This window comes from Haliotis rubra, unplaced genomic scaffold, assembly GCF_003918875.1.
Source record: "Haliotis rubra isolate DU_JTF1 unplaced genomic scaffold, ASM391887v1 Scf1005, whole genome shotgun sequence".
Lineage (NCBI taxonomy): Eukaryota > Metazoa > Mollusca > Gastropoda > Lepetellida > Haliotidae > Haliotis > Haliotis rubra.
The window spans coordinates 39553-56686 of NW_025764899.1; the positions used below are offsets into that span (position 1 = coordinate 39553).

At 43.4% G+C, this 17134-nt stretch overlaps 1 protein-coding gene across 1 annotated transcript; it reads left to right on the plus strand.

Moving 5' to 3' along the window:
* Positions 1-4016: 4016 nt before the first annotated feature.
* Positions 4017-16025, plus strand: LOC124267534 (tetratricopeptide repeat protein 4-like). The gene is given in 13 exon segments (XM_046702461.1): positions 4017-4153; positions 5549-5726; positions 6961-7078; positions 7436-7597; positions 10420-10497; positions 12189-12256; positions 12518-12574; positions 13139-13225; positions 13916-14062; positions 14064-14122; positions 14532-14622; positions 15205-15287; positions 15900-16025. Coding segments are annotated over 12 exon segments (1215 nt in total). The 5' UTR covers positions 4017-4153; positions 5549-5558; the 3' UTR covers positions 15997-16025.
* The last annotated feature ends 1109 nt before the right edge of the window (positions 16026-17134 follow it).

Sequence of the window (17134 nt, forward strand, 5' to 3'; positions counted from 1 at the left end):
TGGTCATCTACCACTTCAGTATCTCAGACGTTGTGGTATTCTGTTGAACAACATACATCCAGATGGTCATCTACTTTCAGTATCTCAGACGTTGTGGTATTCTGTTGAATAACTTACATCCAGATGATCATCTACCACTTCTGTATCTCAGACGTTGTGGTATTCTGTTGAATAACTTACATCCAGATGGTCATCTACCACTTCAGTATCTCAGACGTTGTGGTATTCTGTTGAATAACATACATCCAGATGGTCATCTACCACTTCAGTATCTCAGACGTTGTGGTATTCTGTTGAATAACATACATCCAGATGGTCATCTACCACTTCAAGTATCTCAGACGTTGTGGTATTCTGTTGAATAACTTACATCCAGATGGTCATCTACCACTTCAGTATCTCAGACGTTGTGGTATTCTGTTGAATAACATACATCCAGATGGTCATCTACCACTTCAGTATCTCAGACGTTGTGGTATTCTGTTGAATAACTTACATCCAGATGGTCATCTACCACTTCAGTATCTCAGACGTTGTGGTATTCTGTTGAATAACTTACATCCAGATGATCATCTACCACTTCAGTATCTCAGACGTTGTGGTATTCTGTTGAATAACATACATCCAGATGGTCATCTACCACTTCAGTATCTCAGACGTTGTGGTATTCTGTTGAATAACATACATCCAGATGGTCATCTACCACTTCAGTATCTCAGACGTTGTGGTATTCTGTTGAATAACTTACATCCAGATGGTCATCTACCACTTCAGTATCTCAGACGTTGTGGTATTCTGTTGAATAACATACATCCAGATGGTCATCTACCACTTCAGTATCTCAGACGTTGTGGTATTCTGTTGAATAACATACATCCAGATGGTCATCTACCACTTCAGTATCTCAGACGTTGTGGTATTCTGTTGAATAACTTACATCCAGATGGTCATCTACCACTTCAGTATCTCAGACGTTGTGGTATTCTGTTGAATAACATACATCCAGATGGTCATCTACCACTTCAGTATCTCAGACGTTGTGGTATTCTGTTGAATAACATACATCCAGATGGTCATCTACCACTTCAGTATCTCAGACGTTGTGGTATTCTGTTGAATAACATACATCCAGATGGTCATCTACCACTTCAGTATCTCAGACGTTGTGGTATTCTGTTGAATAACTTACATCCAGATGGTCATCTACCACTTCAGTATCTCAGACGTTGTGGTATTCTGTGGAATAACTTACATCCAGATGATCATCTACCACTTCTGTATCTCAGACGTTGTGGTATTCTGTGGAATAACTTACATCCAGATGGTCATCTACCACTTCAGTATCTCAGACGTTGTTGCAATCCGTTGTATAGTCTACACCCAGATGGACATCTACCCATTCCACTTGTAACGTTGAACCGTACAGGGGGACAGATAGGTCCCCCGTACCCCAAGGATTGTTGCAATTGTTCAATGGTTTAGCTCTTCAGCCTATCAAGTATTGCTGTAATCTACCGAATAGCCTACAGCCAGGTCAAATGGCTCTTCAATATCTCATTTTTGTAATCTATTTAATAGCTTACAACCAAATATACAAATGGCTCTTAATTATCGCAAACATTGCTGTAATCTGTTTAATATCTTACAGACAAATCGTATGTGTCTTCAACGTGTGAAACACAGAAACATAGTTGAAATCTATTGAAAAGCTTACAGAAAAGATTAACACACATAGCTTATCGGCATTACAAACAATGTTATTATCTGGACAAAAGAAACCCAGTTTCTCTTTAAATGTTTTGTATCTGTGTTATAGGTCTTAAAACCCAATCCCACATCAACCGAAACATCCTTCTAAAGTACTGTCGGAAATAGAAAATTTACACATTTACACAAATAGCATATGTCGAAATAACCCACATCGGTCTAACTGGGCATTCAGTGGGATGCGTAATAGGATATCCAGAAAAGCATATTTACTCGTAAAAATCGGGCAAAACTTAGAAAAAATATGACTAGCTACTGAAAACAATGGATCAGACTATAGATGGCAATTAGGTCGCTCAGCCAGGTATGACGACGGACCATCGAGTCACCTGGCATGGACTGCACGTGCTGCCTAAAGGCACAAAGGGATCATCTCAAAGATATTTGATGCCTTTTCTTGTGTGATGAATATGTCGCATCTATTGATTAACATCTTACGTGTATTTCTTTCATAAAGTTTATGTTCAGGTATGTACAACAGTATGATACCCATAGAAAAGCATACTCAGTCATCGTATTAAATGTCTCAAACTATATAGGTGGCATGAGCACCCGAAGATCGACAGGACTGGATATTATATGTAAATTGTTATGGCATGCCGTTTACTTCCCCAGTTTAGTTCCCCTGAAGGATCACCTTATCTTAGCTGATATCTGTATCCCCCAGCCCGACCCCAAACCACCGTCTGCGACACACGTCCTTGTTTTGCTTTTGAAACGACCCCTCCTACCTGTTTCTTTCTATAGTGATAGTGAGACTCCATGGTAGCTACATCCTTACTGTTTTCACAATTAACGTTATTATTTTTTTACGTCAGCTATCGTTTATAATGAAGTTAAGTCTAAGTTCAAAATGTCCTTTGTAATACAATATCATCGCCTTCCAATTCGCATAAAGCCATGGTCTGTTCCAAATAAGTCGATTTGGACTGCACTAATCTCTCCCGAGTAAAGTCCAATTTTTACGTTTCTTATCTCCCTACAACTGAGACTATAGTTAGGACGCACTTAGTTTAAGAAATATTTCACACTTTCACATATTCTCTACATAAATTGTAGACGTAAATGTGAAATAACAGTTATTTTCTATTTCCGACAGTACTTTAATAGTCTATATTTTGTTATACTGGATCTGACTTTCTGTGTAGGCAACGTTATGGATTCACAAAATTGTCTGAGTTTCATGAAACAGCATATTTGTAATTTGTTTCCAAAAGGATATTGAAGGTTGGCACCTTTCATGACAGCCACGTCTTGAGAACTGCCGGTACCAGCGGTACATCGCGAATCCATAGATATATATGCGGTAAACAAACCTGACTCACAAAATGTCATCAGCCACCGCTGCATGCATTATTGATCAATTTGTTGTCTCTTTTTCAGATGTAACTATGAAAGTGAAAAAACACAGCCCCATACTGAGTCCTCTGACTGCCTCGTTTTGACATATATTTGATGATACATCACTCCCGGTGTGCGCAAACCAGACGTTGACTTATATACACGACATCTTGTCAAAAGGACCCAGTAGTGTGATCATTTTCTTGAACAGTTGATGCTATTCAGCACTTTTAACTGCCCGTTCCATGCCCTGTTGCAGACACTGTAATTAGCGACAATAATTAGCGTATGGTTAGGTGAGGGGTCAGGTCGTGTCCCTAAAGTGAGTGAGTGAGTATGATTATACGCCGCTTTTAGCAATATTCCAGCAATATCATGGCGGGGGACACCAGAAATGGGCTTCAACCATTTGACCCGTGTGGGGAACCGAACCCAGGTCTTCGGCGTGAGGAGCGAACGCTTTAACCACTATGTTACCCCACCGCCCCCTGTGTCCCTCGATAATGGTCAAATATTTCATGTATTTTTCAGAAAGTAGACCTGTGACATTTTTCCATAATCAACCCCTTTTACTAAAGCTGTGCTAAATTGTGATGAATCCCTTTTCGTTGTCATTTTATCATGCCCCTCATCATCAGAGCATCATGATTTAATTAAATTATCAATTATTAGCATTAACAATGCGCTGAGGAAGTCATTCTGTTCGCCGGATGAGGTACAAGTAGGTACTGGGGTTCGGATGTAATATATATAAATACATGAAACCAAAACTAAAGACACATATTCACTGTATAAGAGATCATTATTGACAACCGGATAACACGCACCATGAAAATTGCGACATGCGATTAATAATGGGGATCAAGGTGTAAGGGAGGCTACTCATTAAAGGGAAGAGTTAACTCCCTTACAGGAAGTCAGTTTCACGCTGCCTCGCACTTCGCTCAAGGATCTTGGCCTATTATTTTCTGTTATGACAAATGTGGATTAGCGAAAACTATCTGCCGAGATTTACATGTTAAAAGATTAGGGAACAGGTCGTCAAGTGAGTTGCTCTGTTGTCATCTTACGACCATCTGTCAACGTGGTTCATCGTCCAGTCTTTCGTGTTTACGTTTGTAAATATGTCCTGATTTCGATCACCATGTGCCATCTCATCATAACGTGTAACGGTGTTTTCGATCTGAACAGTCAGGGTTTAAGATTTGGGAGAGACTTCCGCCCGTATCCCCCCTTAAATTTCATTCTAGTCAAATCATATCACCTGAGTATTTATTCCTCATCTGATAAGGATGAGTTTTAACATGTTAATTTTAAACATTTTACATGCTAATTGTATATGAACATACGGTATTGAAACTTATAAACATGCCACTCAAAGAAATGTTTCCTTACCGTTAAAATGTAGGGGGGATACGGGCGGAAGTCTTACCAAGATTTGTGTATAATCTACGATCCTGAATGGTTTTGCCAATAACTGATGTCACAGAATGTGTCCTGTTCAAATTTGATTAAATCATAACACGTTTCCAGAATGTTCTCGACCGTAATCACGCGCATATCGTCAAGTCATACAATTTCGATCGTCATGTAACTTCGATCGCCCATTTTGAAGTGTAATTGTCGCAATACGTAGCGATAACTTACGATATCTGCAGCTTTGATCTTCTGGTCAAAAGCAGTAAAAATACCTGGATTTTGGGAATGTTTGACATAAATAAATAAGTTTAGAGGTAAGATATTTGAAAATATAATTATATGAATATAACTTAGCAAATACAGCGACAGTTCTTAAGTGATCGAACTTACATGACACAAGGATAATTTAAATGACCATGACATGATTTGTATGTGTTGACAAGGTCCCCTTCGCCTGCTTGTTGTCACAACCGAAGCGCCTAGTGCTTATGGATTTCATCGGAGTGGAAAACGTCCGGCATCACTCCGGGTTATCCACCTACATCTGTGATTTGAAAAAAACTGTTAAAATTGAAAGTTGGAACTGTTAAAACCAGCCCACTTACTCACTCGATGTCGAGTGGATATAACTGTTAATACTCTGTGTGCAGAGCTGTCATCTGAGAATCTTTGAAATACTATGACAATTCTCAGGATAACATTCGAAAGTAATGCTTACATTTTCCGTTATATTAGTTTGAATCTGCCAAGCATCTGTTTAATCTGCAAGAAGCATGATATTTGAAACTGTATGACCAGAAACTGTATGACCCAAAACTGTATATAACACACGTTAATACACAGCTGAAATTTGTTTGTTACCTTTACCATGATCAAAAATATAATTTAGTGGAAACTTGTTCAGGTATTACACTGAAATACCAATCAGGTTATTAAGTGAAAATCTAAACTGTTAATTTTTTCTCTGCATAATCTTGTAGATTGTTTAGAAGAGGGACATCTTTCTTCTCGATTATTCCAGATCAATCAAAATGAACCGGTCACTGATCAAGCAGAAGAAGGACTGGACAGATGAAGAGAGGAAGGAGCTAGCAGCCAAACTGGATGCTGAGTTTGAACAGTACCTTGAGGGCATGATCGAGAAGAGCAAGAACAAGTCTCAAGCTGAGCATGAAGCAAGCATAGAGGAAATACTAGCCGTGAGTCAGTCATGTAGTGTTGATATCTCCCCAGGTGGCCACATGGCCAAGTCGATCGTCATCTTGATTACACCATAGCAACATCCTGACAGTAGCAGGTTACCTCACCCAGATGAACACTACACAGCTGTCATTCATTCTCTGATGAAACTTGTTAATATGTCAGTGTGTTATGTTGTCAATAAAGCAGAGAGTTACAGAATTGCATTTTGGGAAAATCCTCAGTGTCAAAAAATAAAGTCAAATACAAAAATACCTTTTAGAGAGATTAAATCAGCATGATTCATCATGTAAAGGAAGCGTCCATCAGAACTTGTAACAGAGAATGCTCAACTTGCTAAAGCATAAATTCACATAACTTTCTCATGGATTCATTTTCAACATCAGCCTGATTTTGACTTCATTACTTCCAACTTTACTGGGTGCGTCTTCCATTTACTATGAATAAAGCATCCACTTTATGACTTTTGATAGGTTACGGGATGTAACACCAATGGGGTTTTTGGTGGAAAGATGAATGGAGACAAAAGTAGCTCTCCTTATATTATAAATACTGAAGTTTGGTGTTTAAATGGATTGTCTTGTTATGGTTTATGTAAGTGTCAATGGGGCAGTGGGGTAGCCTAGTGGTTAAAGCGTTGGCTCGTCACGCCGAAGACCCCGGGTTCGATTCCCCACATGGGCACAATGTGTTAAGCCCATTTCTGGTGTCCCCCGCCGTGATATTGCTGGAATATTGCTAAAAGCGGCGTAAAACCAACCTCAGTCTGTCAGTTAGTGTCAATATTAGGACAGAAGCTGTTTGTGTTGCCTCTCTTCAACTGATGAAGACAGTGCCTCACATGAACAAGTTCAAGATAAAGTGCTTTGCACGTCATAAATTAGAACTTGATAAACATACGACTATTAACTTTGTCGTCTTGAAACTGATGGGGCCAGAAGTTGAACTCTCCATGAACAGAACCTGATACTGGACAGGTCAGCCGGTCCTAGTGACCGCAGCATGATGTAAGGTTGGAGTGAGTGAGTGAGTTAGGTTTTACTTTGCTTTTAGCAATATTCCAGCAATATCACAGCGGGGGACACCAGAAATGAGCTTCACACAATGTACCCATGTGGGGATTCGAACCCGGGTCTTCAGCTTGACGAGCGAACGCTTTAACCACTAGGCTACCTGACCGCCCCCTGTAAGATTGGAAGTGATGCATGTCCAGTGGTAGTGTCTGTGTTGCAGGATATTGACGGCCACCCAGCTTTCATGACGTCCCAGGATGATTTAGACCTGACCAAGCCGCTGCATCCAGCTGTGGAGGGACTCATGGCCATCAAGTACGAGAGTGACAACCCGACAGGTGCAAATATGTCCTCATCATGATACCTGGAAACAGACAGTGGTCAAAGACTGAGATTTTCATTTGAAATTGCCCTGTCGTTTCCACGGGAGAAACATCCTATGTACTCACAATGGGGAGTCCAATGCAACGTTCGGCTATAGTAGACCATAGGCTAACAAATGACATAGCTTTGTGGATCGGGACCCTGGCAATTTGACTCACATGGTAGTTGATTTAGAGATTATCTTACACCCAGTCGTAGTTGCTTCATAGTATTGACCACTGGTTTATACAACCTTGACTTCTGATATCTCATGTGTCGTACGTAAGTCATTCTAAATGTCTTGTAATTATAACATCAGTTATTCTCCACAGCTCGCGCAGACAGCTACAGAGACGATGGTAATGACAACTTCAAAAAGAAAAACTACCGCATTGCAATAGAAAACTACGCTGAGGCCATTAGGAGCAAGAGTCCTGACAAGAAACTGAATGCAGTGTGTTATACAAACAGAGCTGCAGCGCAATATCACCTGGGTAAGCAGCACCGTATGACCTTGGTGAGCAGCACCGTGTCACCTTGGTAAGCACCACCGCGTCACCTGGGTAAGCAGCACCGTGTCACCTTGGTAAGCACCACCGTGTCACCTGGGTAAGCAGCACAGTATCACCTGGGTAAGCACCACCGTGTCACCTGGGTAAGCACCACCGTGTCACCTGGATAAGCGACACAGTGTCACCTGGGTAAGCAACACCGTGTAACCTTGGTAAGCAGCACTGTGTCACCTTGGTAAGCACCACCGTGTCACCTGGGTAAGCACCACCGTGTCACCTTGGTAAGCATCACCGTGTCACCTGGGTAAGCAGCACCGTGTCACCTTGGTAAGCACCACCGTGTCACCTGGGTAAGCACCACCGTGTCACCTGGGTAAGCAACACCGTGTAACCTTGGTAAGCAGCACCGTGTCACCTGGGTAAGCAGCATAGTATCACATGGGTAAGCAGCATAGTATCACCTGGGTAAGCACCACAGTATCACCTGGGTAAGCACCACCGTGTCACCTGGGTAAGCAGCACCGTGTCACGTGGGTAAGCAGCACCGTAACACCTGGGTAAGCACCACCGTGTCACCTGGGTAAGCAGCACCGTGTCACGTGGGTAAGCACCACCGTATCACCTGGGTAAGCACCACCGTGTCACCTGGGTAAGCAGCACAGTATCACGTGGGTAAGCAGCACCGTGTCACGTGGGTAAGCAGCACCGTATCACCTGGGTAGGCACCACCGTGTCACCTGGGTAAGCAGCACCGTGTCACGTGGGTAAGCAGCACAGTATCACCTGGGTAAGCACCACCGTGTCACCTGGGTAAGCAGCACCGTGTCACGTGGGTAAGCAGCACAGTATCAAGTGGGTAAACAGCAGCGTATCATCTTGGTAAGCAGCACAGTATCGCCTGGCTAAGCAACGGAGTGTCACCTGTGTAAGCAGCACAGAATATGGTCAGCAACACAGTATCACCTTGGTAAGCAACACAGTATCACCTGGGTAAGCAGCACAGTATCACCTGGGTAAGCAGCGTAGTATAACCTGGGTAAGCAGCACAGTATCACCTGGGTAAGCAGCACAGTATCACCTGGGTAAGCAGCTTAGTATCACCTTGGTAAGCAGCACAGTATCACCTGGGTAAGCAGCAAAGTATCACCTTGGTAAGCAGCACAGTATCACTTGGGTAATCAGCACCGTACCACCTTTGTAAGCAACACAGTATCACCTGGGAAAGCAGCACAGTATCACCTTGGTAAGCAACACAGTATCACCTGGGTAAGCAGCACAGTATCACCTTGGTAAGCAACACAGTTTCACCTGGCTAAGCAGCGTAGTATCACCTTGGTAAGCAACACAGTATCACCTGGGTAAGCAGCACAGTATCACCTGGGTAAGCGGCGTAGTATCACCTGGGTAAGCAACACAGTATCATCTGCGTGAGCGGCGTAGTATCACCTTGGTTAGCAACACAGTATCATCTGGGTAAGCAGCACCGTACCACCTGGGTAAGCAACACAGTATCACCTGGGAAAGCAGCACAGTATCACCTTAGTAAGCAACATAGTATCATCTGGGTAAGCAGCACAGTATCACCTGCGTAAGCAGCGTAGTATCACCTTGGTAAGCAACACAGTATCACCTGGGTAAGCAGCACAGTATCACCTGGGTAAGCAGCGTAGTATCACCTTGGTAAGCAACACAGTATCATCTGGGTAAGCGGCGTAGTATCACCTTGGTAAGCAACACAGTATCACTTGGGTAAGCAGCACCGGATATCACCTTGGTAAGCAGCACAGTATCACCTGGGTAAGCAGCACAGTATCACCTTGGTCAGCAACACAGTATCACCTGGCTAAGCAGCGTAGTATCACCTTTGTAAGCAGCACAGTATCACCTGGGTAAGCAGCGTAGTATCACCTTGGTAAGCAACACAGTATCACCTGGGTAAGCAGCACAGTATCACCTGGGTAAGCAGCGTAGTATCACCTTGGTAAGCAACACAGTATCATCTGGGTAAGCGGCGTAGTATCACCTTGGTAAGCAACACAGTATAACTTGGGTAAGCAGCACCGTGTATCACCTTGGTAAGCAGCACAGTATCACCTGGGTAAGCAGCACAGTATAACCTTGGTAAGCAACACAGTATCACCTGGCTAAGCAGCGTAGTATCACCTTTGTAAGCAACACAGTATCACCTGGGTAAGCAGCACAGTATCACCTGGGTAAGCAGCGTAGTATCACCTGGGTAAGCAACACAGTATCATCTGGGTAAGCGGCGTAGTGTCACCTTGGTAAGCAACACAGTATCATCTGGGTAAGCAGCACCGTACCACCTGGGTAAGCAACACAGTATCACCTGGGAAAGCAGCACAATATCACCTTAGTAAGCAACATAGTATCATCTGGGTAAGCAGCACAGTATCACCTGGGTAAGCAGCGTAGTATCACCTTGGTAAGCAACACAGTATCACCTGGGTAAGCAGCGTACCTTGGTAAGCAACACAGTATCACCTGGGTAAGCAGCACAGTATCACCTGGGTAAGCAGCACAGTATCACCTGGGTAAGCAACACAGTATCATCTGGGTAAGCGGCGTAGTATCACCTTGGTAAGCAACACAGTATCACTTGGGTAAGCAGCACCGTGTTTCACCTTGGTAAGCAGCACAGTATCACCTGGGTAAGCAGCACAGTATCACCTGGGTAAGCAGCACAGTATCACCTTGGTAAGCAGCACAGTATCACCTGTATATCCTCTGGGTTGCAGAATATTGATCTGGTTTTGTGTTTAACATTGTGATGTTTTCTGTTGCAGGAAACTATGGGTCCTCCTTAAGGGATTGTATTTTTGCCCGCAAGTTTCAGCCTGATCACTGGAAGGCCATTATGAGAGGTGAGTGAACACAGGAAACCATTTGTAGTGTTGAATTCATGCACCATCCTAGTGTTTACATCCAACACTGCTGTAATGTAAACAGTGTTGTGCAGACAGCTGTTGTGGTGTTGATGTCATGAACTGCTATAATGTTGGTGCTATGCATTCCTGTAGTGTTGACACCATGCTCCGCCCTAGTGTTGACACCATGCTCCGCCGTAGTGTTGACACCATGCTCCGCCGTAGTGTTGACACCATGCTCTGCTGTAGTGCTGACACCATGCTCCGCTGTAGTGCTGACACCATGCTCCGCTGTAGCGTTGACACCATCCCCGCCGTAGTGCTGACACCATGGCTCCGCCGTAGTGTTGACACCATGGTCTGCTGTAGTGTTGACACCATGCTCTGCTGTAGTGTTGACACCATGCTTTGCTGTAGTGTTGACACCATGTTCCACTGTAGTGTTGACACCATGCTCCGCCGTAGTGTTGACACCATGCTCCACTGTAGTGCTGACACCATGCTCCGCCCTAGTGTTGACACAATGCTCTGCTATAGTGCTGACACCATACTCCGCTGTAGTGCTGACACCATGCTCCACTGTAGTGTTGACACCATGCTCTGCTGTAGTGCTGACACCATGCTCCACTGTAGTGCTGACACCATGCTCCGCCGTAGTGTTGACACCATGCTCCGCTGTAGTGTTGACACCATGCTCCACCATAGTGTTGACACCATGCTCCGTCATAGTGTTGACACCATGCTCTGCTGTAGTGCTGACACCATACTCCGTTGTAGTGCCGACACCATGCTCCACTGTAGCGCTGACACCATGCTTTGCCGTAGTGCTGACACCATGCTCCGCCGTAGTACTGACACCATTCTCCGCCGTAGTGCTGACACCATGCTCCACTGTAGTGTTGACACTGTGCTCCGCTGTAGTGCTGACACCATGCTCCGCCGTAGTGCGGACACCATGCTCCGCCGTAGTGCTGACACCATGCTCCGCTGTAGTGCTGACACCATGCTCCGCTGTAGCGTTGACACCATCCCCGCGGTAGTGCTGACACCATGCTCCTCTGCGGTAGTGTTGACACCATGGTCTGCTGTAGTGTTGACACCATGGTCTGCTGTAGTGTTGACACCATGCTCCGCCCTAGTGTTGACACCATGCTCTGCCGTAGTGTTGACACCGTGCTCCTCACATAATGCTCCAGTAGTGTTGACACCATGCTTGGCTGTAGTGTTGACACCATGCTCCACTGTAGTGTTGACACCATGCTCCTCCAGCGGTGACACCATGTTGACACACCATGGTCTGCTGTAGTGTTGACACCATACTCCACTGAAGTGTTGACACCATGCTCCTCCGCTCTGCGGTAGTGTTGACACCATGTTCCTCTGTACTGTTGACACCATGCTCCGCCGTAGTGTTGACACCATGCTCCACTGTAGTGTTGACACCATGCTCTGCTGTAGTGTTGACACCATGCTTTGCTGTAGTGTTGACACCATGTTCCACTGTAGTGTTGACACCATGCTCTGCCGTAGTGTTGACACCATGCTCCGCCCAAGTAGTGTTGACACCATGCTCCACTGTAGTGTTGACACCATGCTCCGCCGTAGTGCTGTAGTCATCAAGCGCTTATGTTCTTTGTCGACCCATCAACATGTGCCTTCCTCTGAGATGCGTGACTTGTGTACTGCAGGTATTGACTGCTGTATGAAGCTGAACAAGCACGAGGACACCATGACGTGGATAGATGCTGCTCTGCTGGTATCCTTGTACGATATGTATACAACACAGGCTGTAGGACATTAGATGCTGTTATTGGTCTCCGGATGACTCGGACTTAACACAGGCTGTAGTACTGTAGATGCTGTTATTGGTCTCCGGATGACTCGGACTTAACACAGGCTGTAGTACATTAGATGCTGTTATTGGTCTCCGGATGACTCGGACTTCACTGTAAATCATCATATCCAGCAAATTTTGTTCATTTCTGTTTGTCCATTAAATAACCTTGACCTTGTTGAGCTGGAACCGGGGCAGGAAGAACTCCTCAGTATGAGGGCAAAAACTGACAAGCAGCAGGTAAGTACTGGAGGGGATGAGCACAGGCCCTCATGTCTTTGCGAGGGTTAAAGATTTAAAAACAATTTTTTTAAATTTGAGATAACCCCTGACTCGAAATGCTTCACAGTACAGTACATTATGACAGGGCCGAACACTTCGGTGCGCCCCACCTGCCTGCTTTGCCGATCGCTAAGCTGCCATCCCAAGCAATTGATTAAACTGAATGTAACCATAATAATGGATGATTGGCCTATCGATCACCAATCATGACACCTACCAACTCTTTATTGTTATTTCTGCAAGTCGATTGAAACCCGATTTTGACTCTCAACTAAACGATCTTGACACAAATGGATGTACCCTGCTAACAACTGAGGTGTGGTCAAAGCAAGCCCTTTGATTGGTCAATGCATGTAAATCTGCACATTCTTTATAAATTCGTAGGAATTCTTCCTTGCTTGCTGTGTACTATGTTCTGAGTTATGACACCGCAGTGATGGCATCTGTGTAAGGCACAGGACGTGATAAAGACATGTTACGTGTGTGTGTGTGCGTGACTTGATGAAGACGGCCATGTTTCAGAGGGTGAAGGAGCGGGATGAGAGGAAGCAAGCGGCCCAGGACAGGAAAGAGGAGGCTGCAGACAGGAAGCTGATAGCACTGATACAGGTGACATGGCATCACAGGGATGTTGTCCAGCACGACTGTGACCTTATCGATCAAACATCACCCTAGTGATGAAGTTGACATCACTACACTGTAGCACAATAGATCAGTCTGTTGTCATCAATCGAACATCACTAGTCAGTGTGCTTAAGTGTCACTTCAATGTGTTAAAAGTATTGTAATACCACTAGACTGAAATGGTAAATTTTTATGAAAAGCTGTATATCACTAATGAGGGAATACGTACTGACTCAAGTTATGTTGTTGTATGTCTATATAAAGTGTGCAAAACTGATTATTACAACAACAAACATTTCTAACACCATGACAACACTGTTCTCAGTTAATGTGAAAATTCATGGAGAAATTACATTTGATATTTAGTCCTGAGAAGAAGGTTATTTTGCTGAGATAAGAAACCACGATTTAGTCTTCAATAAATCTCTCTTTCAATAAAAGGTAATTGATTTGTCATGAACTTAGCAACACAAAGATATTCTGGGTTTTGTAGGCTAGTCAGACATATTTGGTGGAAGACACAAGTAATATGGGTGGATCGGACATAGTCGTGGTATTACCTGCTTATAACTCAAATGTTTGAAGTCTTGGGATGAGAAACAGAGTAGTTTGAATGGCAGTCGTAAACAATATGCTCCATCAGATCTACCATTGATGACTTTCATGGTGATACAGGATCGTGGCATCCGAGTCGGTGGACTGAGAAGGACAGCGGAGACCGCCAAGCTCAACCCTCTCCTGTTCACAAGTCTGGAGAGCCACAACCCGTCTGGAGCCAAGGTGCATGTAGATGAGAGTGGAACCCTGTTCTGGCCTGTTCTGTTTTTTCTACCCAGAACATGGACAAACAGACTTCATTGAAGCCTTCAATGAGAATGATGTGTAAGTAACTGAAATCAAATAACAAGCTCAAGAGATTTAATGTTGATTATGTTCATGGTGCTATGGGGAAGCCTGATGATTAGGGCCAAACACTTGGTTCAGTTTCTCCACATGTATAAAACCCTCGTCTAGTGCCCCCTGCTGTCATATCGATGGAATAATGATAAAAGAATTGTAAAGAGTAAAACCCTTTTCATTCATTACTGACAAAGACTTTGCAACTATTCACTGAATGAGCAATACCAAAAACCCAGAATTTTCACACCTATGCTCAGGTCACCAGTCTGCTGACTCCTTTAAAATAATTGTAAAGGTTTATAGGGCAACTCGTTTCTAACTCTTACTAAGTTGACATGAATACTATAGAATGATGCTGCTATAGAATGATGCTGCTGTTTTGTATTGTCAGGTTCTATGACCACCTGTGTCACATGTTTGGTCCAGGAGTGGAACCACCACCGTGGGATGAGGACAGAAAGTACACCCCAGACGCTATGGAGGTAAGTATCTAGGATTTGATTGGCTATTGCAGAAATGTGGCGTTTGATTGGAGCAGTGATTAGATATTAAGTACTTGAAACAGTAAGCATGTATTATTACATTACATCATTCCATGGGACATAATACTGTTGGGTAGTTGTTTCCCCTTTGACAAGCTTTGACTTATGGCCATGTTTCATGGATCTTGGCTCTGGGTTGTTAACTCTGATGATTTCATGTCACAATCATATCCCAATTGTGTTTATGGATGCTCATGATGTCAATCACTAGATGTCAATCTCATGTCCAGAATCAAATATTTACAGACCGCTTTGATACAGCCAGAATAGTGTGGTCTTCAACAAGAAACAAACTTATGACAAATAAGTGTGGTGATCTGCTTGCAGAACACTCCTTTGCCGTGTGTTTCCATGGCAGCAAAATCAAACAGTTCTGTCCTTTTGTCCTGAGCAATAAGTGTGGCATAATCATGATCTCTCATGCGCTTCTCTAGACACTTGCCTGGTTTGTCTGAATGTATACTGAACTGAACTCGCTCACACTCATTATTAAACAACAATCTTACACATGTTCTGTTTCAGATGTTCTTCGAGGATCGTGTGAAAGAAGAGCTACATAAAGTCGACCCCTCCTCCTCCCTGTTGCAGACCATGAGGCATGAGAAGTACGTTCATCACCATTTATCTTGCCTCACACATAAATGTCGTTTTCTGATTGGCTGAGCACTCTTCTATTATTTACAATGTACCCTGCTAACAAGCGAGTAACATTTTCTATGTACCCTGCTGGGAATGCCAACTCACTGGTACTTCGTAGCAGTAATTCTTTATCTCGAATAACATTGAATGACGTATGATGTACGGAAATTACCGATGTTTTTGCAATTGCAAATCGATGGAAGGGAGATAACTCTAAATTTGTTTTCTCTTGTTCGGTAAGATAAATACCTTTGGGCTCAGGGAGCATAAACAAACATCGAGGATACATCAGCCCATGTCACCCTCAAGACCAGTGAACAACTTAAAGTGTCCTTAATTCCAGGGATCGGCCCTGAGACAGTGTATCCGAGTGGGGTATCACATCAATGTTGGTCTGCCTGTCGCCATGGCGTCTCTGTGGGTTAGCAGTATAAAACTGACAGTATTCAGGTCCAATATACACAGTAAGAGTAATATCTAGGTCAGGGGCTGTGTATGCAATCACTTTTAACCTAATTTTAGAAAGGATATTTGGTTGCACAGTACCAGACTTTGATGGCTGACATTATGTGTTGCAGGTTTACTGTGAATGCGGGCACCCCCTGTTTTATCCTGCTGGTCGCAGGCTCCAAGTGCTGGACAGATTACCTCAAACGATACAATTATAAAACATGATTCAGGATAATAAAATTTTAAAGCATGAATCTTTGGCCTTTTCAATGGAGCACAGAGAACAGTTTGGGAAGACAAGTCTTTGAATGTCATTTTAGAAGTGAAAGAGTTTGTGGATGTCAACTTCCTTATGATGAGGAACTCTTTGTTTAATTACCCCCTACCCCAGTCAGCGACATTTAGCAGTTGGCATACCTTGTGTAATTAAAGTGTCCATTGCTGTTACCAATCAGTGCTAATTATGTCCACCTTCATCACTCAGCAATATTTAACTGTCAGCAAACATGTTCCAACGTTGTAATTTTTTCACTTTTGTTATTCTTAGATACATAAGTACGTATGTAGGTATATGTATAAAAGTAAGTTGCATCCAAGTATTCGTTCATAGGAAAGAGCAAGCCTGCTGTCCTCTTAGCAAACAACTTGACATCCATGAATTCGATCTTAGTAAAGTAGCGATTCTTGTACTTTTGCTGTTAAGTTCCACACTCTCAGAGTGATGACCTAATCGCCAGCACACATCAGCAATCTTAACCCACTCAGTCACCGTGGCTTCCACAAAAATGGAAGTCTGTGAGTCAGGGGTCCTGATCATGTACTTTTACCCTTTTGACAAGTGTAAATTGGCATGGCAACAGATGATAGCTATGAAGACACAAATACCTTTACGAAAGCGGTCAAATGGAATATTGTTTGTTCATTGTTGCTGTTTGTTATTGTATTATTTATATATTTTTTTCATTTTTTTTTTTTTGGGGGGGGATTACACTTTGCAGAAGTGAATATTCTAGTGCTTTAGGTGGTTGACTCCCAGCCATGATTTGACCCATTGTGAGCCCAAGACTGAATGTTAAATAATTGTCACAGATTGTCTGGATTGTCACTTTAACGTTCGTCAAACGTTCGTGGCCCTATGAATTCTTAACATTGATCATAGCCAATGTGTTAAGAATGGGCTTAAAAAGTTCGTAGGGATACGAACGTTTCGAGAATAGCTAGCCAGCACGTCAGTTAGATAAGGGGTTTCACCGGAACCACCACTTGGACCCAAGACCCTTATCATAATAATATACTCAATGAAAGTTCACAGGTGGCATGTCCCAGCCTGTTGTCTGTAAATAGTTACCAATTTGAAGGGTGA